This window comes from Eriocheir sinensis, chromosome 37, assembly GCF_024679095.1.
Source record: "Eriocheir sinensis breed Jianghai 21 chromosome 37, ASM2467909v1, whole genome shotgun sequence".
In the NCBI taxonomy this organism is placed as follows: Eukaryota; Metazoa; Arthropoda; class Malacostraca; order Decapoda; family Varunidae; genus Eriocheir; species Eriocheir sinensis.
In genome coordinates this window covers 10640683-10666297 of record NC_066545.1, presented here as the reverse complement: position 1 = coordinate 10666297, position 25615 = coordinate 10640683, and the positions used below count along the sequence as shown (strand labels likewise).

The window sequence follows — 25615 nt, the reverse complement described above, 5'->3', positions numbered from 1 at the left end:
CTTTGATTGGTTTCATAGTGTTTTATTTACTTATTTTATTTATTTATTTTTTTACAGGAAAGGAAGCAGCTCAAGGGCAACAAAGAAAAAAAGTGTAGAAAAAAAACGCTAATCGCTGCTCCTAAAAAAGATAAAAGTAAAGAGTGACCAAAAGAGAGGTCAATTTCGAGTGGAGAGGTGTCTTGATACTTGATATTTGTTTGTTGTTTATTGTATTGTTATTTCTTAGCGTGGTATGACTTTTGTTACCTTCTCTGACCTTCCTCTTCCTGCACTTTTTCTTTAATTCTTCCCTTTATTTTACTGCGTCAAAATTGCTTTCGTCTGTCACTTTTCTTTTATTTTTTCCTTCATTTTAGCATCTCAATCATACATGCATCTTCTCTCTGTCTATGTAAACCTTTGTAGCTATATATTTTTTTATCTATCTATCTCTCTATCATTCTATCTATGTATCTATCTATCTACCTGTCTCTCCTACCACTACATTTACGTTTTCACCTACCTCTATCTCTTTCTCTCTTCTACCTTTACATTTACGTTTTCATCTACCTCTACCTCTACCTCTACCTCTTTCTCTCTTCTACCATTACATTTACGTTTTCATCTACCTCTACCTCTACCTCTTTCTCTCTTCTACCTTTACATTTACGTTTTCACCTACCTCTACCTCTATCTCTCTTCTACCTATACATCCACTTCTTCATCTACCTTTCTACCTCGGCCTCTACCCCTGTGGCTACCTGCGGCTGGTGGTTGAGGGAAAATGAGGACCTTTGCAGTACCTGAGCGGAGGGGAAGAACGACCGACGAGCAGCAGCCGCGGTGACCCAGCTCGCTCGCACCCGACTTTCTATCCGGCTGTCGGGAAGTAAAGACGGAGAGAAAAAGTGAGAGAAAAAAAGCGGTTCTGTTCAAGGTATTCAAGGTGAAAACTCACTGCCTCTGCTGCTGCTGTTGTTGCTGCCGTTGTGCTTTGTCACTGCGAACCCCACCACAAAAAAAAAGGAAGGAAGGAAAAAAACGGATAAAAGTGTGGGAGGAGGAGGGAGGGTGACAAAAATATCTGGTCCATTTTCGAAGGCAAGGAAGAAAATTGGTTAAGCTGTGCATATTTATTTTTTCCAATACATGTTTTTTTCCCTTAATATCTATCGATCAGTATAAAAAGTGTAAGGTGTTTAGGTATTTAAGTATATTTATTTTTTTCACTCTATGTATTTATATCCCTCTTTCTATTTGAATGTCATATTAGGTATTTATTTTGTATTTCACATTGAGGGAGGAAGACAATGGCAATGAAACAATATATCAACTCATATATGTTTTTTCATTTATGTCATCCAGTCTTCGTATGTCATGTATGGTATCTATTTTCCCCTTCCAAAATGAGGGAAAAGACAATGGGACGATGGAATAGAACAGTTTAATCAGAACTTCAGGGATGGTGCGAAAAAAAAAAAGTGGAAGACAAGTTTCACAAAAATCAACTTATTCAGCACAATCCACAAGCAAAACAATCCGTTGCAAACTTTTATAACGAGTTAATGTTCCCTTACGTCTGTTGTAAAGATAGGCAAGGACTAGGAAAACATGAGAAAACTTAACGATGTATTGTACTTTTATTGCTGTCAGACGATAATGCAACAAGGGAGGAGGTTTGTGTTCGAAGATAAGAAACAGGATTGTCTGCATATACATCTCAGGCTCAAAGGTCAGACAGACGGATTTAAGAGCAGGGCCAACAAGAAGTGAGCACAGCACCTCCACAGCACTGAATAGCTAATCTTGACTGTGTGGGTGACTGACATTGCAGGGTGAGACTTTTCGTGTACTTGAGATCGACTCCAGATAGCTTGTGGTCGCATGTTGGCTGCAGAGCATTTTGGCTTCTAGATTTTCTCTCGTTTAATGTCTTGCCAGTGAAATTCCACTGTGTTCATGGGTTCATATTAGATGTGGGACCATGACTCCGTTCGGTCACACGTCGGTTACAGGTTGACCACATTGATTGTTTCTTGGTCATGATACTTTCTTTCTATCCAGTTAGGAAAGTTTTGGTGTTCTGTGGTAGCATGCGTTCCTGTGTATTGAATGTGTTGTTAATCTCCCGATCTCTATTTTCTTCTCCTAACCCTTTTGTTTATCTATATCTATTCACTTATTTACATAGGGAGGTACAGAGTTATTATAGTTACACATTTTCAGTCCTCATCTTTCTGTCTTTTCGTTTCTTATGGCGCCTTAATCTCCTCACTTTAATTCTTGTGTTGTTCCTGCCATCTGCCTTATTCACACGCGTATTTGCACACTTATTCACACACTTGAGTTCGTTGTCTTTACTTTTTTTTCCACTTAAGTAGTTCCTGTAGACCACACACTTCCATGTCCTTTTCTCTCTGATGCTCACCTTCCTGTCTTGATCCTGCCCCCTGCCTCATTTTCACATTTCTTGATCCTGCCCCCTGCCTCATTTTCACACTTACTTACACACTCATTCACACACTTTCTCATTCTTTGTCTTTCCATTTTCATTACTTTATTGCTGTAGATCACACATTTTCATTCTCATTTATTGTGGCTCCGTCTGTTCACCCTTTTTCTCCTGCTGATCCTGTCGTCTACCTCATTTACACACATATTTGCACACTTATTCACACACTTTCATTCTTTGTCTTCACTTTTTCCTTACTTTATTGCTGTACCGGTAGACCCAATCCTTATTTTTTTCCTCACTTGTTCTTCATGCACGCGCAGCTCAAACAAACCAGCCTTTTAACTTTGCCTTTTCCTTACTTTTTCTTTACTTTCTCATTGTTTTTTCTTTACTTTACTTACGTTATTGTTCAGCCGTGACGTCACACTTCCTCCCCCCCCTTCTTCGATCCATCACTATTTCCTGCTCTTTTCCTTATCTTTTTTTTCTTACTACTTACTTACTTACTACTTACTTACTTACTTACTTACTTATTTACTTACCTACCTACTACTTACTTGCTACTTACGTACTACTTACTTACTTATTTACTTACCTACTTACTACTTACTTATTTACTTACTACTTACTTACTTACTTATTTACTACTTACTTACTACTTACTTTCTACCTACTTACTACTTACTTACTTACTTACTTACTACTGACTACTTACTTACTTACTTACTTACTACTTACTTATATACTACTTACTGCTTACTTACTTACATACTACTTACAAACTTACTTACTTACTTACTACTTGCTTACTACTCACGTTATTATAGAGCCATGACGTCACAGCTTTAAGCCCGTAGTCGCCGCCACGTCCTGCGCGCGCACCCCAAACAAACCAGCCAGGCAAGGGCAGCAGCGGGTGACAGCGTGGCAGGAGGTGCAGTATTTTCACCTTTTTCCGCCTTATTTTACCGTGACTGACCGTGTTGTGGTGAGCCGGTCCTGTAGGGTAGAGCGGGGAGTGCATGCGTGTCCCATTAAGTCCCGGGGCAGTGTGCAGGAGGGCGTGGCGGGGTGAGAGCAGCCGGTGGGACTGTCAGGCACCCCGGGCATGCAGGGGTGGCCATGCCCGGGGTGATGGGGGCGCCGCCGTGGGGTGAGGCTGGGTGTGTGCATGGCCTGGGTGTGGGGGGGCAGGACCGCCGTCACTGAGCCGTTGTAGCTGGTGGGTGTTATTACAGAATTGCACCCAACTCCATCTGGTGGTTGACACTTTTTCAACCGCTGTATTTCAAGGCAGTAATTGTCTCTCATAGTTAAAATCAAGGTAATTATGTAGTGCAGCTAACTTGCCTGATGGGTGAACCTCCCATAACTCACTCTGCCAGGGGGTACCTCTTTGACTGACTGGTAAAGGAGTGGCTCTCCCGTCTCGCTGGTCGAGGGTTTGATCCCCAACGCCGGCAAACCTTTCCTTGTCTGGATTAATTTCTCATGTGTTTCATTACACGCAGTGTGGTAAAGAGAAAATTCTGGCATTTCAATCATGCAGCAGAGGTTGGCTTGTTTTTCAAGATATTTATTTTCAGGGTCAAAATGTTTTATTGTGGAGATAGTTTTTTTCTATGCAAACCAGTACAAAGTTCCTTTTTTGGGCAATTATGCACAAGTTATGTTCCTGGAAAAACTCCAGTCTTTCACTTACTTCACTCCAGTGGTAGGCACTTTTTTCAATTAAAATTGAATTCTTATTTTATCTATTTATTTTTATATTTATTTTTACATTTTGCCCATTGGCACCAGCAGGCTTTCTTGGTGGGGCCTGGTGGTTGGCCCCAGCCCGTTGTGGTGTATGCAAGTGTTTATGGTGGTGCCATCTTGCTTGGTACATTCTGCCTCCCAGAGCTCATTTTTGAGCCTCTCTTTAGAAAGAAAATGTAGAGTCTGGGTTGATAGGTGGTAATCAGGGCAGGGTTAATCTAGCTAACTACTGCTTCTAACATACCAAAAAATAGCATGTGGAGTGCATAGGATACTTCATTTGCTTCACATTTGTTAAGGTTTTAGTTACCGATTCATACCAATTTACTGCGACAACGGCTTAAATATGTGAGGATGCCTTGAGATTTTCTAAGTCCAATGTTTATCTGTTCTGCACGGTGCTCTTCGTCTGACTGAACCTCGTGACGGATTCGAGTTGGTATTCATGCGCTGAAGAAAGTAGTTCCTCTCTTAGAAATATGTGCAACGTCCATGGATCATTACGATTTTGGACATAAAACGGTCTTTAAGAGTTCTACGTTATTTTCTTCTCTATATTAAAGCAAATAATGGTGCAAGTATTTGTATTTTATAATATTAAAGGGCTACATTCATGAAGTGTTACTACGCGGGGTTGTAACAGGACTGACACCTATAGGCGGCTTCCTGAAGCTCAGTTTTTCTCAAGCTGCCATGATGGACGGATGGACTGACACTCTAAGTCTTCTTTAGTCTCCTCAAAATTTAATTCTACTTCATCTCTCAGTAAGTGTTAACTGAGTATTTGACCTCTTTATTGGTATGCATGTAGTTTGACAAAAGGACCGGTTACAATCCACTTCTACCAGATGTTTGTCTTGTGACACGTGTCACTTTCATTCGCCCATGAGGCACCTCACGCCACTTTGCGGTGTCAAATAACCCAAAACCAAGCCCTTGTGACTCTTCAATACCACCAGTAACAGTAACACAGGCGTGTGACATTGGGTGCGCTTGGTGACTTGCGGTCGTGACAAGCACGCGTCAGAAACCAACTGGATATTATTCAACGCATGCTACGTACTCAAAATTTGAGTAAAATGGAGGCCATGGTGATAGGTAGCAATCGGTAGATCACTCCCGGGTCAGTTGACAGCAGGTGCGTCAGTGCTGGATAACAGCTGTCACAAATCAGTTTTATTTTGTACCCCAAAGTACTTGGTAAAAATGATCTAGCATCAACTTAGTAGAAGTGTATGGGTTAACCGTCAGTATTGTACCATATGTAATTATGAAACTTGACATTTCCCTTGAGTTGCTCTATTTCTAGGGTCTTTTTCCCTAGGAGGTTATAATGTGGGGGGGTCCTGTAGGGGCTGCACCCCCCCTGGTTAGGAGGGGGTCGAGGGGGGCAAAGCACCCCCCCCCCATGAGAGGTTAGGTTATGTAAAGTTTGGTTGGTGTAGTTTAAATCTATTCAACATGCAGTGTGGGCTGTCGAAAATTACGCAGTGTGGGACGGATTTGGGCGGCGGTGGTAGGAGGGTGGGGGGGTTCCTCTACACCGGCCATCCAGTGACACGCCCAACACTCATCAACAGACCGTCTGCAGCGGCTGCTAGGTTATGTTATGATAGATTACAAGAATATATGTTAGGGACTTTCCTTACTTTTGAGACCAGGGAATTTTCCCTATTTAATGGAATTTTAGAAGCCCATTTTTCAGTGATTTTGCCCCCACCCCCCAACCCCCCCAGTTCCCCACAGGTCCCCAGGCTTGTGTTGGGGGTAGGGGGCGCTGGAGTGGTGGAGGGGGAGAAGTAGTTATTCTGTAGTTTTACCGAACGCGTCCTGGAGGCGGCGCCAGCACGCTAACCTCTCTGCCACCGCCTCTCCAATGAAATGATCTATTCATCTTTTGTTATAAATGAATACACTGCAAATTACTTGTTTCTGTTTGTTATATACTCTTAATCTTACTACTGCCTGATCCTATACCATGCTATTTCACTCCGAGTTGCCAGTTCTTGCCAGTTGCTGCCTCCACATGCCACCACTATGCATAAAAAAATGGGTTAAAATGATATATCAGAATTAATTACATATAAGAAATTAAATCAAAACCAACCCCTAACAAGGAGGCTTCACCCCCCTCAACCCCTCCATCTGTAACCAGGGGGTAAGGGGGCTTGGCAAATTTAAAGCAGGCAGCATGGTATGTATGAGCGATCCTCCTTCCATATATGTATGTTATCATTCCAGTTTGTAAATATTTTTTGTAACAATTGCAATGCTGAATAGATTCACCTCGAGGACATTTAGGCCCATGGAACTTTTTGGCTGTGGGATGTTTCAAAGGATTATAAGATTCTCTCTCTCTCTCTCTCTCTCTCTCTCTCTCTCTCATCTTGCTTGACATTTTTTCTGGCACTCCTATTCAGTGCTCCACTGTTTGCAAGGCAAACTTTTATTGGTTACCATGCTATAGATTGTGGCAATAAAATGCACTATAATTGAATCAGTGGAAAGTGATATCAAGTGTGTAATTTCTTCAGGTGATGATGTAAAAATTAGTTACAATTAATTGATATTCATCTCTTCCTGGTGTTGGTGTAGATGGGATGCAGAAGAGCTTCCATGGTGTTGCAGATGGATGCCTAGGCTTGCAGAGAAGGGCAGGGGTCAGCTGCATGAGATCCCGGCCGCCCGCCAGGGTGATCCAGCCATGCGTAAGTACCAGCAGCTGGCCCTCACCATTGTGGCCGTGGTGAGCCTGGTGGCCTTCCTCTTCTACAAGCATGAGTATGAGCGCCTGCGCTACACCCTGGAATACTTGGACACTTTTGGGCAGGCTCCAGGTGACGGTGACGTGCTCCGCGTACCCTGCGGCTACAACACACACCCAGCGATCTCTTCGCCCCCGTCAGACTGGGTGCAGGTGACCTCTGACTTAGAAGTGTACTCAGCCTTCCTGGAGGGTGAGGGTATTGTGGGGGGACAGCAAATCAAGGTTATAGGAGCTGTCAGGAAGAGTACTGAGGTGCCAGCGGACTTGTCGTGCCTCGTGTGGTTTGACTCCCGTGGAGAAGTGGCGTCAGGGTCGTGCAGTGTGCAATTTCCTTCAGACCGTATCCATGGTCACTATACAGAGGAGGAGGATGTTGGGGTGCTCTACCTGCTGTGTAGTCCCCATGACAAACGACTCATGCTCACCCAGACTCCGTATGCCCTGCAGCTAAAGGTGGGGACAGGGGAGCCATCCCAGCCTTTACTTGTGCATGAGGCAGAGACCTTTAAGAGCACGGCCAACAAGACAGCAGTGTGTGTGGTGCCCCCAGAGCAGCCTGTCACCTCCCTCCATATTGTGGAGTTCCTGGCATACCACCACCTCATTGGGGTGGACCAGTTCACACTCTATGGTCCAGTGCTCACCCCACTCACTCGGCGCCTACTTGACCGCTTCGGGGATGAGATGGGACTGATGCACCAGGAGCTGCTCTTCACCACCTCCCGTGGCTTTGCTCTGAGTGGGCCAGTGGTACGGCGTGCTGTAGAGCTGGACTGTCTTCATCGCCACCGGGAACGTCATGAGAATGTGTTGGTGCTGTCACTGGAACAGTTTGTGGTGCTGGGCCGCCGCAACAACCTACAGGCTGTTATTATTGACATGGAGGGCGTGGGCCGCTCACGGCGGGAGGTGGCTGAGTTCCACTTGTCTTCCCAGCCAGTGTGCCTCGACCAGCAGCACACCCGCCGCGGTACACTGATGCTATCGCAACAGGTTCACACTGCCGGCACTGCGAAGGAGGCAGGTGTGGCCCTTCTGCGACCACATCTGTCAGCTGCCTTGGCCTCTGGTGAGAGCACTGCCAAACGTCAGCATGTGCCTCCTTCTGTGGCAGTGGTTCATCACTACTCCACCTGCTCCCCTGCTGCTGCTGCCACACATGAGGACACGCACCACCTGCCGTCCAACAAACAGATTGTGGCCAGGATACAAGAGTCGTTACTTTACCGCAAGTGGACCATCAACTCGTAGCTTTGGGAATGCATGCAGAAGTTCTTACTACATGTAAGTACTGCTTCAATGTGTTTGCTTTACATTATAAAACATTTTTAGCTTAGTTGTTGCAGTACCATTTGCCATAATTTAAACAGGGTGTGTAAGAGGAGAAAGTTGAAGGTAAATGTTGGCAAGAGTAAGGTTATGAAGAGAGTTTAAGTACTTAGGGATGGTTAAGAATGGAGGGAAAGGCAAAGAAGAGAGCAGTGAAGGGCAGACAGGTAATTGGTGTCTCGGAGCGATTTATGATAGAAGTGTGAGCATTAGAGATATGGGCATGAAATGTAGCACAGCAGTCATAAATACGCACAATGGAAATTAACTATATTAGAGGTGTATATGGTGTCAAGATGGGATGGAAAAAGCAGTGGCAGCATGTATCAGATTTGATATCCATGGGTATAACAGCAAGACTGGATTATGGAGTGGTTGAATGGGTTAAGTGTGGTGCTCTGAGATGGTTTGGACATGTGATGAGAATGAATTGTGAAGAGTATTATACGATATCAGGTGTCCAGAGGTAAAGGGGCGACCTGCCAAATCTGGCATTTTTAGTCAAGTGCACCATGGGACAGGCACACACATTTTCTATGATTTCCAAAAACAGTGCAAGGTATACTGACCCTTATAACGAGAATCGAGGGTGTACTAGCAAGAAATGCGAACAAGAATTCCTTATTATCATGTAGTGGTTGTCAGAGGTAACCTTGAATCCACCTCATTCTTGTTTGCATATTTTTGGTGAACAGATTAAGGATGTGTCTAGTATTCGTTTGTTGGGAGTCACTCTTGATGCTAAACTGACATTTAAGAAGCACATCCGTTCCATGTCTTCCACTATTGCACAGAAGACAGGCTTACTTCGTAAGTGCTTCAAGATATTTGTTTGTGACTCAACTGTAATCAGTTCTTTTTATGCATTCATTTTGCCCCACTTTGAGTATTGTGCTCCTGTTTGGATGTCTGCTGCTAATTGCCATTTAAAGTTACTTGACAGAGCTATCAATTCAATTAAATTTATTTCTCCAGCACTTGTTCTTGATCTTTTATCATCGGCGTCAAGTTGGTGCCCTTGGCATTTTATTTAAAGTTTTTAAGAATAATCAGCATCCTTTACACAATGCTTTGCCAGATCCTTTTACTCCTGCTCGGGTCACGAGGTTTGCTCTTAGTCAAAACGATCTTGCTTTTAATCCTGTGAATTTTTGTACGACACAATTCTCAGGTTTTTTTCCGTCGTTGACAAGTTTATGGAATCGGTTACCCAATGAGATTGTCCTTTCTACAGACATTTCTACATTTAAGTCTCGTGTGAATGTCTTTTTGGAAAGGTAATTTTATTTTTCCTCCTTTTGGCTTTGACTGGACAGTTTCTTAAATAGGCTACGTATTCATTGCCTTTGCTTTTCTCCAGTACCTTTTGGTATTATGTGTGGTTCAACTTGTTGCATCTGCACCCTGAAGGGAGGCTTTGGTAGCTTATCATAATAATAATAATAATAATAATAATAATAAAGAGGCGGCATCGCCAGCAGCATGAGAACCAATGAGGTGCTGGTTTTCCCTGCCCTACCCGCGCTCCGCCAATCACAGGCTGCGCTGCCCACCAAGCGGAGCATCTGAGTTAAAGCCCGGGAAGTAAACATTGCCTCAGGGCTCCTTGCATTATTATTATAAAAATTCATAAAAAAAAACAGCATATTGGTTTAAAATGAAATGGTTCATACTGTAATTTAGGTGAACAACATAGATTTAAAAAAATCCACATACATTATAGATATTCCAAGTATCATAACCAATTTCCAAATTGGGGTATAAAAATTTTGCAATAAAATTTATTTATTTTTCAATACAAATAAAAGTTATTATTATACAGCTAGGCCATACAATTAAAATGAATAAACAATAACTTGGTGAGTCAAGAGGAAAGTGCAGTACACATAGCTAAACTTTGAATGAGATTTACTCAAAACTAGGTTTTGGTGATGTCGCCCCTTTACCTCCGGACGCCTCATGTATGACTTCAGGATGGAGGGAGGGGTGTCAGGGAGAAAACACCAAGGATAAAAATAGTTGGTAGGCAAGGAATTGAGTATGCTGAGGAGTGCTGTGGTCATCCTTTTGAGGCTAGTTCCCTTGAGGGACGTCAGACAAATGGATAGAGATTCAGCAGTATTCTGCTTGTAAGGAGATAAAATTGCCGTTTATTACAGGAAAGTATATTTTGTAGTAGTATAAAAGATATCCTATGTATAATATACAACAGTGCTATGTACATTTTCACCATAGATTACAGCTTACGTACGATAGGGGTGTATGTGTGTGTGCAAGAGATGGTGTGAGTGTTGGTTGAAAAAGTGTTGTCGACATGAGTCATCTCATGAGAATAGGGCAATGGCAAGCCTTTCAGTTGGAATGTGTACTAGCTTCTTTATTATTGCAATATGGCCTCCATCACTGGTATCTTGCACTAGTCATCATAAAAGTGTTGCATACCAAACCTGGCATGCATTTATGATGAAAAACAGGACCCCACCCATTCATTTTATTCATTTGCACTAATGCATTATGCTTGTCGAGACATCACATCCTTCATCTCACAGCCTCTTATGCTCTTGAAGTTTGTGAAATGAGCAAATTTATTGTGGGGCAGCACTCCCTCCTGTTTTCAGTCACAAGTTGCTCTATCTCTGGGGACTACCAATCATTATGGACAAAAATATGTTTTTGACACCTAAAACATTAACAAAATCATTACCATTAGACTGCATAAGGCTGGGTACCAAATTGAAAAGTTGGGCGAGTTTTTTTTGTAAGCATTTAGGTAGGTACTTCTAAGATGGCGACAGTGTAAATATTCCTACAGCTAAACCACATTCTAATAATCTCCAGAAGACTTTCATGATTTTTAAGGCATCTTATTTTTAAGCTTGGGCTTACCCAGGTGTGGTGACTGAGCATATTTACACTGTTGCTTTCCTTGCAGTGTCTCACTCAGTTCTCAAAAACACCAACTTGCCCAATCATTTCCTTTGTGTGGTGCCCAGCCTCATGTAGTCCAATGGTCTGCACTACTGTGTCAGGAGTTAATTATTCATTTTTCCCGATAATACATTTGGTATAGACTCCAAAACCAGAGCAACTTGTAACTGAAGAGACAAGGGAACACCTGATCAGGAACCCTGTGAGCTGGAATATGTGTCGTCACTAACGGGCAATGGCTGGCGTAATGTATTGGCACAAGTGAACAAGAAATATGGGCGAGGTATTGTTTTTCCTAATCAGTGCATACTAGATCAGGTGCCATGAAGGTTGTCATCAAGCTTCCAGGAAGACAGGCGGCATTCTTCGTCAGTGTTATCTTGTGTTCAGTTCCCTCACTGCATCTGCAAAGCTGCTGCCGCCTCCTCCGTCACACCCAGGCTGGACAGAAGGGCATTGTATCCTTGCCTGAAAAAGCTTCATTGTGTTACTGACCTTCCTCTCCTTTCATACATAGCCTTGCATTATATAAAGGCACGTCCACACCAGGAATCTTTGTATGACAACAATGTATTCCAGACGTTTCCCAAGTGTTTCGGTAGACCACTGGGATACATTTGAATACCCTCAGGAAATAATGTTTTCTGTCCACACTTAAGGGTTGTTCTCAGGATGTCGGTGTGTGCGGAGACTGCTGCAATGGCCTCTGTGTTTTACTTATTATTGCATTCACTGGAGAGCAACAAGAAGACAAGGAAACGCGGATGGGTGCGGTAGTTTATAGAAAGTTGAGCATTACTGAATAACTTACTTTTGGCGGAGCCAAGAGTTAATGGAGCAGGGTTTAATTAATTAATAATTTTCTTGAAAGGTCAACCACTGATTTTGAAGAACTATTACGAACGGTGGCTCCCAAAATACCACGAATCGATACCAGGCACAAAAAAGCCATTCCAGCTCTCATCAGCCTGCAGCTATAATCTGACAGGCGGAGATCCTTTTACGAGCCTCATTAACACCTGTCAAAACTGAGTTTCCATACAAACTTTCTGGTGTGGGCGGTCCTGAGAAACAGTTGGGAAGTATTTGCGATTAAAATTTTGTTTTCCATCCTGGATGGAAAACATGAGAAACTTTTGCATGCTCGCGTATATGCGGGTGTGGGTATATATATATATATATATATATATATATATATATATATATATAATTAGCTAGATATTGAAGTATGTGAATGAATGATAATTATAATCCCAATCCCTTTTCCCCATGAGTGAGGTGTGGGAGACAGACTGCTTATAGTTGCTGTCAAATCAGTGATGATCTTACCAAAGCAACAAATGAACAGACTAGCTGACAAGGCAACGCTGTGCAGAACCCCAGCACTCCCATGACTATAGTAGTTATTTTAAGTCAATCATTTTGCATCAAGAAGCCCCTCCCTTACACGTGATTGGCTGAACTTTGTGATTAGGAATGTATAAATGTGTTATCAAATATTATTATGATTAAGACTTTTCAACATAGTAGTTGCAAAATATGTACTAATTATTACAAGCTTAATATCTGACAATATTGCATGTACCATTAAAGTTTCTTTTTGCCTTCATGCCAATAGAAACCCAACAATTACCTGAGTGTGTGGTCTAGCCCAGTGCCACGCTTTTCCTCAGTGCGCACAACTGCTCTGGTCACATGGGGGAGAGCTTCTAGCAGCAGCGGGCGGTGCAGCACTGCCACCACACGCAGCACCCGGAACAGCCGGCTGGAGCTCCAGGACACGTGTCGCCCCACCAACTCCCGTAGCCTTCCCACCAACACATCCTTTTGGGGAACACCTCTGTCCTGGGCCTCCTGCAGCACCTTTTGGAGGAGGTCTGTGGCCAGCCTCTTGGTGACTTGCTCCTCTAGGGTTAATAGAAGCTCCAGTAGAGGCAGCAACAGGACAGAGCACATTGCCTCCAGCCAGTCTACAGTGTTACATTGCAGCAGTTCCACCAGCAATGCCAGTGTCACCTGCAAATACAGAGCTGAAGTGCCACGACGTGCCACGTAATTGTCCCGCACCACCTCCAGGAAGACCTTGCGCAGCTCCTCCAGGACTGATGGCTGCACTCCACTGTAATGGAGTGTGGCCAGGAAGGGATGGGTGGTGGTGGTGTGGCCACGCGTGGCTTTGACAGGGAAACGGTGGATGTAGTGGGTGAAAATGTCTCTCATGCTCCTCATCAGGTAAGGGTCCTGTGTCAGCCCCAGGGATGCCATCCCACACACCATCTGGCAGAACATAATATGTTAGCATTCCTACATTTTATACTACTTTGTTGATATCAGGCTTAGATTGCTTCTTCAACAGAATAGATATATGCAACTTAATTTTGTGAAGCAAATGAGCATTTGTTTTTATGGCTACTTACAATTATAAAATAAATCAATCCATGTGTTTGTTTATCCTATCCTCCTTTCATAAAATGGTGAACCCTCGATTTTACAAGCAAGGAGAGCATCATCCCTATTTTTTTCTATATGAATTAATGAAAAGCTTAAAGCTTTCTAGCTCATGAAGAAGCACAATTGTAGTTGACATTCAGAAAATGTCTGGTTTGAAGCCATTGATGGTTACAAAAATTACTTAAAATAATGGACATTTCACGATTTATGGCGAGTATTTGGAAAATAATGGTATAGTGGAATTTCAATTATCCAAAATCCATGAAATAGGAAACATTGCTATATAACACTACTCTGAGCTTAATTGATCCAATGCATATTTTCAGAAACTCAGAGATTATATAAATCATCACTATAATGCCACAGAAAAGATTAATGGAACCGTTACACGAGGCAGGACGGATGAGATGCTTGAGGTGAATGCAGCAGACAAGGGCTTCTCCGGTGAATAGATTGGTGTGGGCAGCAGGACAGTGGTCAGCAGTGTGGCCATGGGACAGGCAGGCTTGGACTGTAACACAACACAGGAGTCACTTTCTGGTTGTATTATATATACACTTAGAGCAGAAAATATTACATGGCATAAACAAAAGTAAATAAGTATATCATTACAGCACCTTCACAGTGCATGCATCAACCTTACCTTGACATAAATAACTGAGTGGGCGTGGAAGAAAAGGTTGGCCACAATGCTCAGTGCCTGGGGCAGGTGTATGGGGGGAGGACTCTTCCTCAGGAGACTCCCAAAAGCCTTGTCCAGCCCAGAGAAGCACTGCAGCATCTCCTCCCGGTAACCTATCCTCTCAGTAAATGTCTAAGAAGCAAAAGTAATATGACATTAATTGGATCAGATTTCTTACAACCTAACTGATCCACCTGACTAATGTTCACAGTGAATAATGTATATATTCTTATAAACCTTGTCTTAATATATGCATCACAATTTCTAACTTTACTGAAAGATAAAGACGAACAGAAAATTTTATTCTGTAATCATCGGTGATATTAACGAATGGAATACTCCACACAATTTTGAGCCATATTTATATATCTAGACAAAGTGTACACTAAAATAGGGCCATTACCTCCTTTGTGGCAAATTTGGTGGCCACTGCCTTGATGAAGCAGGCAGCCACAGCGAAGGGGTCAGCAGGAGGGATGACAGGCAGCAAATCTGCTACACTAGGAAGGGTCACTATCTGTGGGGTGAGGGCCTCCACAGCCTCACTTTCACCCCCAACGCCCACCAGCCCACAGAGCCAGCAGGATACCAGCAGCCTCTCGTGGGCAGGGGAGAGGCTGGCTAGTAATGCAAGGCTGCCAGGATGAGCCAGGAGACAGGAAGCATAATGAAGGCTGCATCTGCAAGGAGAGTGACATCTAGTTGAAGAGCAGTAAAGTAAATATGTATGGTAAAAAAAAAAAAAAAATTGTATTGCTATATTATTCATTTTTTGCTTTTAGTTTAGTTTTCCTTTTATTTTTAAATTCATGTGTGAATCTACCTCAAAGGTATTTTTTAATGGAGCTGCAAAATTATCTTTATACATGCTGTGAATTGAAAGTTTTCAGAAATGGATCTTAAACAAACCTCTGTTGAAAGGTTTTATGGGAACTCAGCAGCTTCAGTCTATGATAAAGTTTATCTTAAATAAATTGTCTGAACTTAAGAACTCAGAAAGGAACAAGAGCATGAGGCAAATAGTAGGCATCTACTCTTAACCCTTCACTCCAGTGACGCCGACATCGGCGTCCAACGGCATCACCAAATGGAATGGGTTAGTCCTCTTCTAAACCTCTTCCATTTCCTCTTAATCCTCTTGTAAACCTCTGAAGAGGAAGTGGAAGAGGATTAAGAGAAATTCAGAGGAGGATTGAGAGGTTTAGACAAGGATTAATCCTCTTCCATTTCCTCTGGACCCTTTCCATACTGTGACGCCGACGTCTGCGTCATGGATGGAAAGGGTTAAGTCAACTCACCCAGGGTTGACATTTTCATGTGTAAGAAAGTAATGGAAAAGGCCTAAGGCGGCTTCTCTATTACTTGCTGCCTGACCAAGGACCTTCTGGGATAAGCAGAGGGTGAGTGAGGCTGCCAGGGAGGATAAGGTCTGTGGAGGGGTGAGGGTGGTGGCGTGGGACTTCAGGAAGGGACCATATTCTTTCCACACGGCCTCTACCACTGCCTCCCCCACCGTACCTGCAACACAGAGCACAACAACACAGTGTCAAGAAGTGATAACAAACTTTTCATTATTCATTACTAAAATTGAGTATTTTAGATGCTGACCTTAATGTAAAATAATTACTAACTGTTGGGTCCAATACTTCAAGCCCTTTAATTGTCAACAGTAGTGTCTTGGGGTAGTTACATGATAAGAAAAAAGCCATTCTTGCTGTCAGTTCTAGTTTTGATTATCTTCACCAGTCTTCTCTGCTAGACATTGTTATACAAAAAATTTAATTCATTGTACCTATATTGAGGTCATAAAACAATTTCACTTAATTTCTATTTAGAATCACCTACAAACAGTTCCACCTGATATCTAAACAACTTCATTCAGAAATAACCTTTAATGAATAAATAAATGAAATGAATAAATAAATAAATGATGCACAGAATATTCTAAAAAGTGCAACAGTATTGTCTATAGCAAGACCTGACTCACCAGCAACAATGGTCTCTGGTTTGGCACAGAGGGTCAGCACCTTGGTCAGCACTGCATCCATGGCTCCCAGGGTGACCTTGATTTCGGCCGCCCCAGCACCTGGCAGCACACTGGCCACGCCACTGCCTGCACAATGTAAAAATAAATATCAATCTTTACAATAACAGTACATGGTTAATGTTATGCAACTTCATATTGTGTAATCATTCTGAAGTGTAATAAAAGTCAGAGATGGAGAAAACTAGTAAACTAAAATAAAAATAAATAAAAAGCTCTCTATATATATATACATCTCAGGTAGCACATGAATGAGAGGAAAACTTTCTTTAACATATTTTATAATTTTAATATTTTAACACCTCAAGGTATAATAAATGAAAACTATAAAGCAGTAAATAGTACAGGTAAATAAGGTAAACAATCAAAGAGCAACATGACAAATACAGGAAAGAGGGACTAAAGATTGTGATATAGGAGAAGGAAGGACAGATGGGGTCTAGGCACCAAATTAGTAAAAACCCAAAGAATGAACAGGAAGTCAAATACTATGACAAATAGAGAACGCAAGGACTCTACAAACAACAGTGAAAGATGAAATAATGAAAAAAACTAAAAAGGATACACTCAGAAGTGATGAAGAAGGAAAAATTACCTATTGGTTGACCAATGGATGAATGGAATGCAATCTACAAATGGAAAGGAAGGCATGGAAAAGAAGGGGGTAATGGAGAGATGAGGTCAAGAGAATAGTTGGGATGAAGGGACAATTATGATAATATACCTACATATGAGGGTGTGCTGGGACAGACTGAGGTTGTGGCTGTGTTCAAACACCTCCTGCACCCCCTCGGCATACAGAATCAGCAGCTGACCCAACTCCCTGAGATATGAAGATCAAGCAGGAGTATTTAATTTTTAATCAATAATGTCTTTGGATTTTTGCTTTTTTTTATTTTATAACTGATTCAACTTTTTGTAATAAGACTCTTTTGGGGAGTTTAGTGGTCTATTCAGGCTTGACTAAATTTTCAAGAATACTTTAAGTCAATATTTATAAATCACTTCCCCCAAGTTGATGAGCATGGGAAATAAATGAGGAACCATCTACAAGAAAAAATAAAAAATGTTTCCTTGAAAATGGACTCCAGCTCTCCCCACATCTCTTTTGGTAACACTTTGTGATACACACAAATACTTAAATGTTTATTCTAAATTTTCATGTCTATGATCCACTAACTACAGCTGTCATTGTCTCCAAGAACGCCTCTTCCATCACTATAAGAAATGCAATCCCTCTGTACCCACCTCTTGTGCTGGGGGTCCCTGGTGGCAGTGTGAGCATGACATGCTGCAGTTATGAGGGAGGAGAGACGCTCTCCTAGCGAGGCAACCTCACAGCCTTTCTCCAGCAGCAGCAGCGATGCAGCCAGCAGTCCGCGCCACACCACACGTGACTTGCTGACACTGGCAGTTGGAACGAGGCTCAGCAACTCCCCAAGTTTGTTGATCTGAAGAAATGTATACATTTGTGTCAGTTGCTGAAATGTGCCTTCTATCAATGTATTAACAGAGAATGTTTTACTGTCCTGTTGCAGTCACTTCCAGTCATTGAAACCTCATGCCTATATAAATGTTTGCAAATATATCCAGCTGCACAGGCATCTTAATGCAGAAAGTCACTAAAACAAGCCATTACTACCAGGACTTACAACATCAAGTGTGTCTGTTGTGGCAGCCAGGGTAAGGAAGAGGGAGACAGTGTTGTGCAGGCCGGTGGGGGTCAACTCAGACATCTTGCGGCCGTGGAATTTTGAGTAGATGCGTCCCCTCATTTGCCGCCACTCCAGAGGACCACACTTCACTACGCCCACTGAGGAGAAAGCGATTCTCTTGGCTAAAATCTAATATGAATAGAAACTATGACTTGCAGATTTGTTTTGCATGCCTACAAAATCCCAAGAATTGGTTCACCAATAGAGTGGTGGACGAATGGAACAGGCTTGGGAGCCATGTTGAGTGCCAATACCGTAGATACATTCATGAAGAGGTTAGATAAAGCCATGGATGGTGAGGTAAGGTGGGGTTGAGTGTACAGGAGCTGCCTTGTATAGGCTGACTGGCCTCTTGCAGACTCCTTACGTTCTTATGTTCTTATATGAAGTGTCTAAGCTACAGAAAGTTTCCCCAGGGGTGAAGAGCCAAGACTTTGACGACTCAAACATCGAATGATGCCCTGCTGAGTGAGGTTTAAGCCAAGATCTTATCGGATTAGCATTTCATGCCATCTACTGCTCTATGTTTTCACTATTTCGTACTTGACCACCTCAGTAAATGCTAAATATAATGCATTATACTTGGTTTTGATGAAAGGAAAAAATCAGTGTGCATTTTTAACATAACAAACTGAAAATTACTTCTATCTTAGTTTTGCATTATTCCTGACCACAGCAAATAAAACACCAAATGTATGGGGTATTTAAAGCCTGTATTGAAATCAGTCGTATCATGATCGAAGATATACAAACCACAAAAGGTCAAGTAGGAACAACTCACCAACAATCCTGAGAAATATCTGCCATGAAGTCTCTGACCTCCCAACAGCTGCTGGGTCACACACCCGAGACCTGACCTGCTCCAGCCAACCTCTGATTGTTTTACTGTAAAGAACAATGGAATAATCTTATCTGCCTTGAGAAGAGTCATACTTCAATGAAATTAATCAATAAAAACATCAAGCGAACACTAAACAAAGTGAGTGTTCTGTGACAATGAAATATCAGTCACCTAATCAGTGAAGACATCACAGGCACTTCCTACCTTCCAGTCCCACCTATCCAGTCTTGTGCCCTACTCACCTCACACACGCCAAGCCCTCTAGTCCTGCCCCAGGGAGGAGGAAGGAGGAATCAAGGTGCTTAGCCAGGTGGTCCCAGAGAGGGGCTGCCCACTCACTGCTATGGCTTCCCCCCCACACCTCCAGCACCCCCAGGCAGCACTGCAGAAAAAACCGCAGCTCTGCCTCCGTGGGTTGACTGCCATTGGCTCCGTTGCGTGGGTCCCCAAGACTCAGACGCAGCAGAGTACGGAGCAGCTTGACCTCACTTTTTGCCTCCTGTGGGGAAGTAGTTTGGGTCATGCTGGATGTAATCTCAATGGAGGGATGATGTGATCTACTCTGTACCCACATGGACAAAGTTTCACTCATATACATGCATATGCAAAAAAATAAAATAAAAACACACAAACTTAACACTCACCACATTGTTTGTCACCCTCCTGCCTTCAGTATCATAGGTGTGCAGCTTGGTGAAGATGAGGAAGACCCACCAGACATGAGGCAGCTGGAGTGTGAAGACTAGGGGTGGGGGGTAGAGGAGGGTGCTGGGGCCAGGGGGGATGGCGGTTGGGCTATTGGAGGAGGAGGAGGAGGAGGAAGACTCACTCACTATCTTCAGTACCACCACCAACTTGTCCTTCACCTCCTCCCAGAAGGTCTGCTGGGCCAGGCGGGCGTTGCGGTAGTCAAGGAAGTGCTTCACCATCACCGCTAACTCCAGGCCACAGCCACATGAAAATCCTGGGTCCTGGTGGAGCTCACTGACCCCATGCTGCCCAAGGTAAATATGTAAATAAGCAAAAATAATTAATAAATGATATAAACCTACTAATCACAAGACTATCACAATAATTATCATCACAAACTCATATTTCCTTGCATGCACCTTGGATGAGGGAGTGAAGTTTGCCACAGTACAAATCAACACATCATTTGAGTACTATAGTTGTCCCAGACAATCAAGATTACAAGTTTTCACCACTGTAACGCCCATATCAATGGGGGAAAGCAAGGAAGCAGTTCCTCACCTTGAGACTGGTGCCACCCCTGCTCATGAGGGTGATCAAGTCCCACACCACCATGGAGACACACTGCTGCAGGGAGGGCTGGTGGGCCTCCTCCCTGATGCCACCTGCAGCTCCCTGGTGAGGTCTGGGAGGCTCCTGTAGCAAAGGAGGCAGCTGTGGAGCCAAGGGCCCGAGTGAGAGCTCTGTCAGGTGAAGGAGGACCAGACTCCACCACCGCACATCCAGATGAAGGTGGAGCAGGTGGTAGGAGGCTGAGGGGCACTGGAAGAAGGATGAAGATCTGAATAGTCGTTAAGTTTAAATATGATGTGTAGCTACCAGCAAAGGCAGAAATGAAATCTAAAAAAACATTAACGTAAACATAAATAAATTAGACTGCAACATCACCAACAAAAATTCAGTTTGGTCAGATATTTGTGTGAACCTCCTCCATCTGGTAACTAACTGTATCTTCTGGCCTAGCACTGTCAGGTGACATTCTATGATGAACCCTTCTGTACAGTCATCTTAATGAGAGAATCCTGACCTACACTGCTTCACATTTTTTAATACCATTCTTGTTCATCACCCATTATTTTAAGTGACTGCCATTTTGTATAGACATTCCAATTAGCATTCATATTAAAAAAAAATATGTACCAAACCTACTCTGAAAAGTCCAGCCAAGATATAGGAATGAAATACCACTGTCAAAATAGTAAATAAATCTTCATTTTAACAGTATACTTAATTTTTAAGCCTTGGCTCAATTTTCCACAACAGACTTTTTCTAATATGTCTACTAACTGAATCTGAAATGGCAAACATCCTAAACACTGTCAAAGCTTTCTCATACACCCTCTCTGGCACTTTCGATAGATTTCTACTAACTTATGACTATGTACTTCATTCATTCTTAGCCTCTGTCTGAGAATGACCTTCACCTCCTATCCATACCTTGTTGCCCTGGGGTGAAGCAGCAGTGATGACATGGTGAGGCAGTTGGTGGAGGGGACCCAGGAACACCAGTGTCTGCACCACTTCCTGCATCACCTTCCCCAGGAACTCCTCCTCCCCAGGTCCCAACCCATACACCAGGGAAGTGAGGGCACTGAGGAAGGTGGCTGTATCCTGCCGAAGCCCTGGGTAGGGTGAGACTGGACTGGTGGGGGTGCCAGGGTAGTGGTGCATGGAGAAGCTGGATTGTGCACCCTTCTCTAGCTCCACCACACACTGCCTATGGAAGGAAGGGGCATGAGGCAGCCATTAGGCTAGAAGACATATGCACAATTGACATAGATATGTAGCCCTTGAGGTGCAACTGGTTTCCAACGATCCAGTGGTGCTGCAACTTTTAAAATACAAAAAACTCTGTTCCATTGGTTGTCATACAGCCACTGAGTATAACTTGCTCAAATATCCCACAATGGACAAGGATAACATATGCAAGCCTTTTTGAATCAAGAAGGTGCATGATAAGGTTGGTTGAAGACAAACAGAGAAGTGGCAAAGTATACAACAACAGTACTGTCAGTGCAGCCTCTGGCACATTTGCAAATCTGGAAGAGTTGATGAGTGATCAAGCTGCTGTTATAGTGACTACAATCATCATAAAGGATGATGGGAATACTACTATCATATAACAATTTTTTCCTGTTGTTTATAGTAATAGTATATTGCAAGATTTTTTCCATTTCTATCTGTTCCTCTTTATCTCTGCCCTTTTTGGGTAAAAATATATATTATGTGAAAACATAAAGACTTACCTAAGGGCCATAAAGAAGTGTGAGATGTGTAGCTGGAGGTTATCAGGTGTGCAGGGCAGGTGGAATACAGTCTTGGGTGAGGTGAGGGCGGCAGCATGACAAGGATTGTGACGTTGTAGGAGTCTGGCCAACACACCCCTTCCCAGAAAGGATTCTTTGCCCACCTCAGCACTCCAGTGAACCTCCCCCTCACAGCAGAAGCATTCTGGCTCCTCCCTGTGGTTATGGGTCTTATCTTCCTCTGGAATGGGGTTGGGAGATGAGGCCAGTTTTGAGTTAAAAACCAAGACTGCTTGATTATCATGAAGGAAAACCCAGAGAATAAGACGGCACTAATCAAAAAGGAAAACATGTGCCGGGAGGAAGACTGCCTTGCCCATCCTACAACGCCCTTCCCAGGGTCTCCCCAAAGCAAGTTTCCATGCAGGCCCCCTTTCCATAATGAGTAACTCATGGTAGGATCAATCAACTTCATAAAGTGAGCTCTGTGAATGACCCATTGACCTCCTCTGCATTGCATTGCTTCTTAGAGGAACAACCCAGTGAGATCATAGTTTAAAGCACATGAACATTTACAAATGTACTATTTAGAAGAAAATTACATAAGTGCCTTTTTCCAAACATCAAAAGAAGAATAACTATAATATTTTTCTGCCTGGACAATAAACTTACCCTCCTCATCAAGAACAGGGTGAGGTCCTGGGTCTGCCAGGATGAAGTCCAGGAAATCCTCACTGTCACCCTCCATGCCATCCCCATCAAGCAGGCCATCCTCACCCCCCTCAACCCCTATCGGAGGGGTTGGGGGAGGGGTCATAGACATGACTCCGGGTCACTTCTGGCAACAACATTGGAATGTATGGTATAAAATGTAACTTTGTGATACCAAAATAAATATTAACTCCAATGTCACATGTCTTGCATCTATTTTGAACAAAAGTGGTTATGGGCAAGGTGTGGCCTTCAGTATTATATATAGAAAGAGAGAGCTCCAGGACTATGTGTTTGGATAGTAAGTCAAAATGTATTGATGGATATACCATAAGGATGTTTCCAGTCTCTCCTCAGCTTCACTCACTTGCTGACATGGTATGGTGTCATTGTGCACAACAAAGGGTATAATTAGGTACCAGAATTAATGAAATTTAACAAATTAAATTTAAACTAATCCCTAACAGAGCGGGGATTTGTCCCCTGTTGACCCCCTCACCTACTACGGGGGGCTTCGCATCTATTAACCCCCCCTACATTTTAATGAACGAAGAAATAACATTGCAGAAACGAGTAATAGCCAACAAAAGGTTCTAAAGCATGTTGAGATTATCAGAAAAAAATAGTGATGACCACCTGAATGAAGTTGGTGAAAGACTGGAGTAATACTGCATGAAGCTGCGGGTTGGTGCCAGCAACCAGTAAAAAAATATACCATCCATCATCATCAGTTTAAAGTCAGGTTTATCTATTTACGAGATTGTGATGGACAAAGATATGCTTCCAACTCTTTCCACCCATTGCCTCAGGGGAGAAGAGAAGGAAGAGGAAAAGGAGGAGGAGAAGGAGAAGGAGGAAGTAGTTATAAGAGAGAACGAGTAATATTTCCATCCATTGTCTCAAGGAAGAAGAGAAGGAGGAAAAGGAGGAGGAGGAGAAGAAGGAGGAAGTAGTTATAAGACGAGAGAGAACGAGTAATATTTCCATCCATTGTCTCAAGGAAGAAGAGAAGGAGGAAAAGGAGGAGGAGGAGAAGAAGGAGGAAGTAGTTATAAGAAGAGAGAGAACGAGTAATATTTCCGTCCATTGTCTCAAGGAAGAAGAGAAGGAGGAAATAGTTATAGGATGAGAGAGAACTAGTAATATTTCCATCCATTGCCTCAAGGAAGAAGAGAAGGAGAAGAAGGAGGAAGTAGTTATAAGAAGAGAGAGAACAAGTAATATTTCCGTCCATTGCCTCAAGGAAGAGAAGGAGGAGGAGAAGGAGGAAGTAGTTATAAGAAGAGAGAGAACAAGAGTAAGATTAAAGGAGAAGAAAAGCCCAATGCCCCAAAATGACACTTCCATCCCAACACCTCCCCCGAACTCCTCACCATCCCCCGCAATTAAAATATAGTCCACAAATACAAAGAAATACCGCCCAGAAGTAGAAAACAGACCCCCTATTCTTATCAATGGCTGCACACCCTCCTCATAAGCACCTCAGGGCACACCTCACACCAAAAACACTGCCACACCCGGGCCGCCTGTCACCTGTGGCCCCCTCCTCCCCCTGGGCCACCGCCACACACTCACCTGGCGCCCGCGGTCACCTCTTCAGTAAAAGGTAATTAAACTGCATAGCTAATCGCTGGACTGGACAAAAATAGACGAATATTTACAAGGCCGCCTACACCACAGCCGTCCTTCCCGCCATGCCCAGCTGGTGACGCCTTGGCCCGTCTGGCTCTCCGGACGGTCAAGCTTCTTTTTCATTTATTTTCCATATTTGTCACTTTTTATCAATATTCCTTCATGAAACTCTAACTGTGTATTACTGCAGATTTTATACCGTTAAACTTACAAGGGAAAATCTTCACATTAACCCCCCTCCCCCAAAGACTCAAAGCTCGTCTGACTCTCCGGACGGTCACGCTTCTTTTTCATTTATTTTCCATATTTGTCACTTTTATCAATATTCCTTCATGAAACTCTGTGTATTACTGTAGATGTTTTATAATTAAACTAACAAGGAAAAATTCTTCACATCGATTTTTTTTCTTTTTTACAGCACCGAGCAACTCAAGGGGAACAAAAAGATGTAAAAAACCCCTCTAAATGTTGCTCTCTTATAGCGATTAGTATAGAGTGGCCAAAAGAGGTCAATTTCGGATGGAGAGGCGTCTTTATACACTCTAAAATAACCCCCCCCCAATCAGGGTGACCAGATACAGCATAATTATGCTAAATTTGGCATAATTTTTTAAAAAAATGAATGTTTAGCATAATTTTTAGCATAGTATCAAATCTAGCATAATTTTAGCATAATTTTGAGTTTTGTACAATTTTCTTAACTTTTATTACCATCTATGAGAGGAATAATAGAATCTGTGACAGTTCACATTTTTAAAAAAAATCTTGAACGTTAAAGGCGGGTTACGTGCGGCCCGCGGCGCCGGGTAAAGTCAGTACTCAGTATTCACTGGACTGTCCGGCCTGGTGGCCACGTCGCGCTCGGGAGACAGACTGACCAGCAGTGCCAGTCACAGTGCGGCTGCCGCGGCTCAGTGGAGAGGTAAGGCCGGGGGCACACTTGGCGTTTCTTTTCCGATCGTTTTTTTCTCCGTCGTGCCCTTATAAACAGTGTACTCTTCAGACAGTGCAAAGTGTGGCCCAATACTGTGGTAGGCTATAGTCTACTCAGTAAATAAGTTATAACTTTTATCTCAGTATACATTCGCAAGTCGCCACTAACTTTATAACAATTATTTTGTTTTTGGTAATTATTGAATCATTTTGCAGGATAGGCTGTAATGGAGTCAGACCAAGAAAAACCCGTTTCTAAAAAGAAAAAACTAACTGAAAAATCTTACAGTCAAGCATTTCGTGAAGAATGGCTCAAGTTACCAGATTACATGCCCTGGCTAAGAAAACTGGACAACAACAAAGCTCAGTGTAGTGTCTGTAAAACATTTTA

General features: G+C 42.9%; 2 protein-coding genes across 3 annotated transcripts; one reads left to right on the top strand and one right to left on the bottom strand.

Moving 5' to 3' along the window:
• The first annotated feature begins 3293 nt into the window (after positions 1-3293).
• LOC127008186 (uncharacterized) lies at positions 3294-13040 on the top strand. 2 transcript variants are annotated; one of them, XM_050879874.1, is made up of 3 exons: positions 3294-3371; positions 6791-8246; positions 12893-13040. In XM_050879874.1, exon 2 carries the CDS (start codon positions 6828-6830, stop codon positions 8211-8213), a length of 1386 nt encoding a protein of 461 aa, XP_050735831.1. In that variant the 5' UTR covers positions 3294-3371; positions 6791-6827; the 3' UTR covers positions 8214-8246; positions 12893-13040. The 2 variants fall into 2 exon arrangements, with proteins under 2 accessions (XP_050735831.1, XP_050735830.1); XM_050879873.1 differs by having other exon boundaries at positions 12838-12985.
• LOC127008185 (protein MMS22-like) lies at positions 10441-24397 on the bottom strand. The gene is made up of 18 exons (XM_050879872.1): positions 24235-24397; positions 22621-22786; positions 21949-22189; positions 21140-21419; positions 20204-20464; positions 19597-19947; positions 19195-19451; positions 18893-18996; positions 18049-18209; positions 17645-17847; positions 17125-17219; positions 16340-16465; positions 15651-15870; positions 14756-15032; positions 14314-14484; positions 14059-14181; positions 12853-13496; positions 10441-11687 (listed from the first exon to the last, which is right to left on the bottom strand). Exons 2-18 carry the CDS (start codon positions 22769-22771, stop codon positions 11615-11617), a joined length of 3738 nt encoding a protein of 1245 aa, XP_050735829.1. The 5' UTR covers positions 22772-22786; positions 24235-24397; the 3' UTR covers positions 10441-11614.
• Between the last annotated feature and the right edge of the window lie 1218 nt (positions 24398-25615).

What these genes read in the sequence shown, in the direction of transcription:
- LOC127008186 (XM_050879874.1), top strand. Translation starts at nt 6,828, where the DNA reads ATGCCTAGGCTTGCAGAGAAGGGCAGGGGTCAGCTGCATGAGATCCCG.
- LOC127008185 (XM_050879872.1), bottom strand. Translation starts at nt 22,771, where the DNA reads ATGTCTATGACCCCTCCCCCAACCCCTCCGATAGGGGTTGAGGGGGGT. An exon ending in GTCCCAGCACACCCTCATAT is followed by an intron (nt 16,466 to 17,124) that starts GTAGGTATATTA and finishes TACATTGTGCAG; the next exon opens with GCAGTGGCGTGGCCAGTGTG. An exon ending in GGGCTAGACCACACACTCAG is followed by an intron (nt 11,688 to 12,852) that starts GTAATTGTTGGG and finishes AAGCTTTTTCAG; the next exon opens with GCAAGGATACAATGCCCTTC.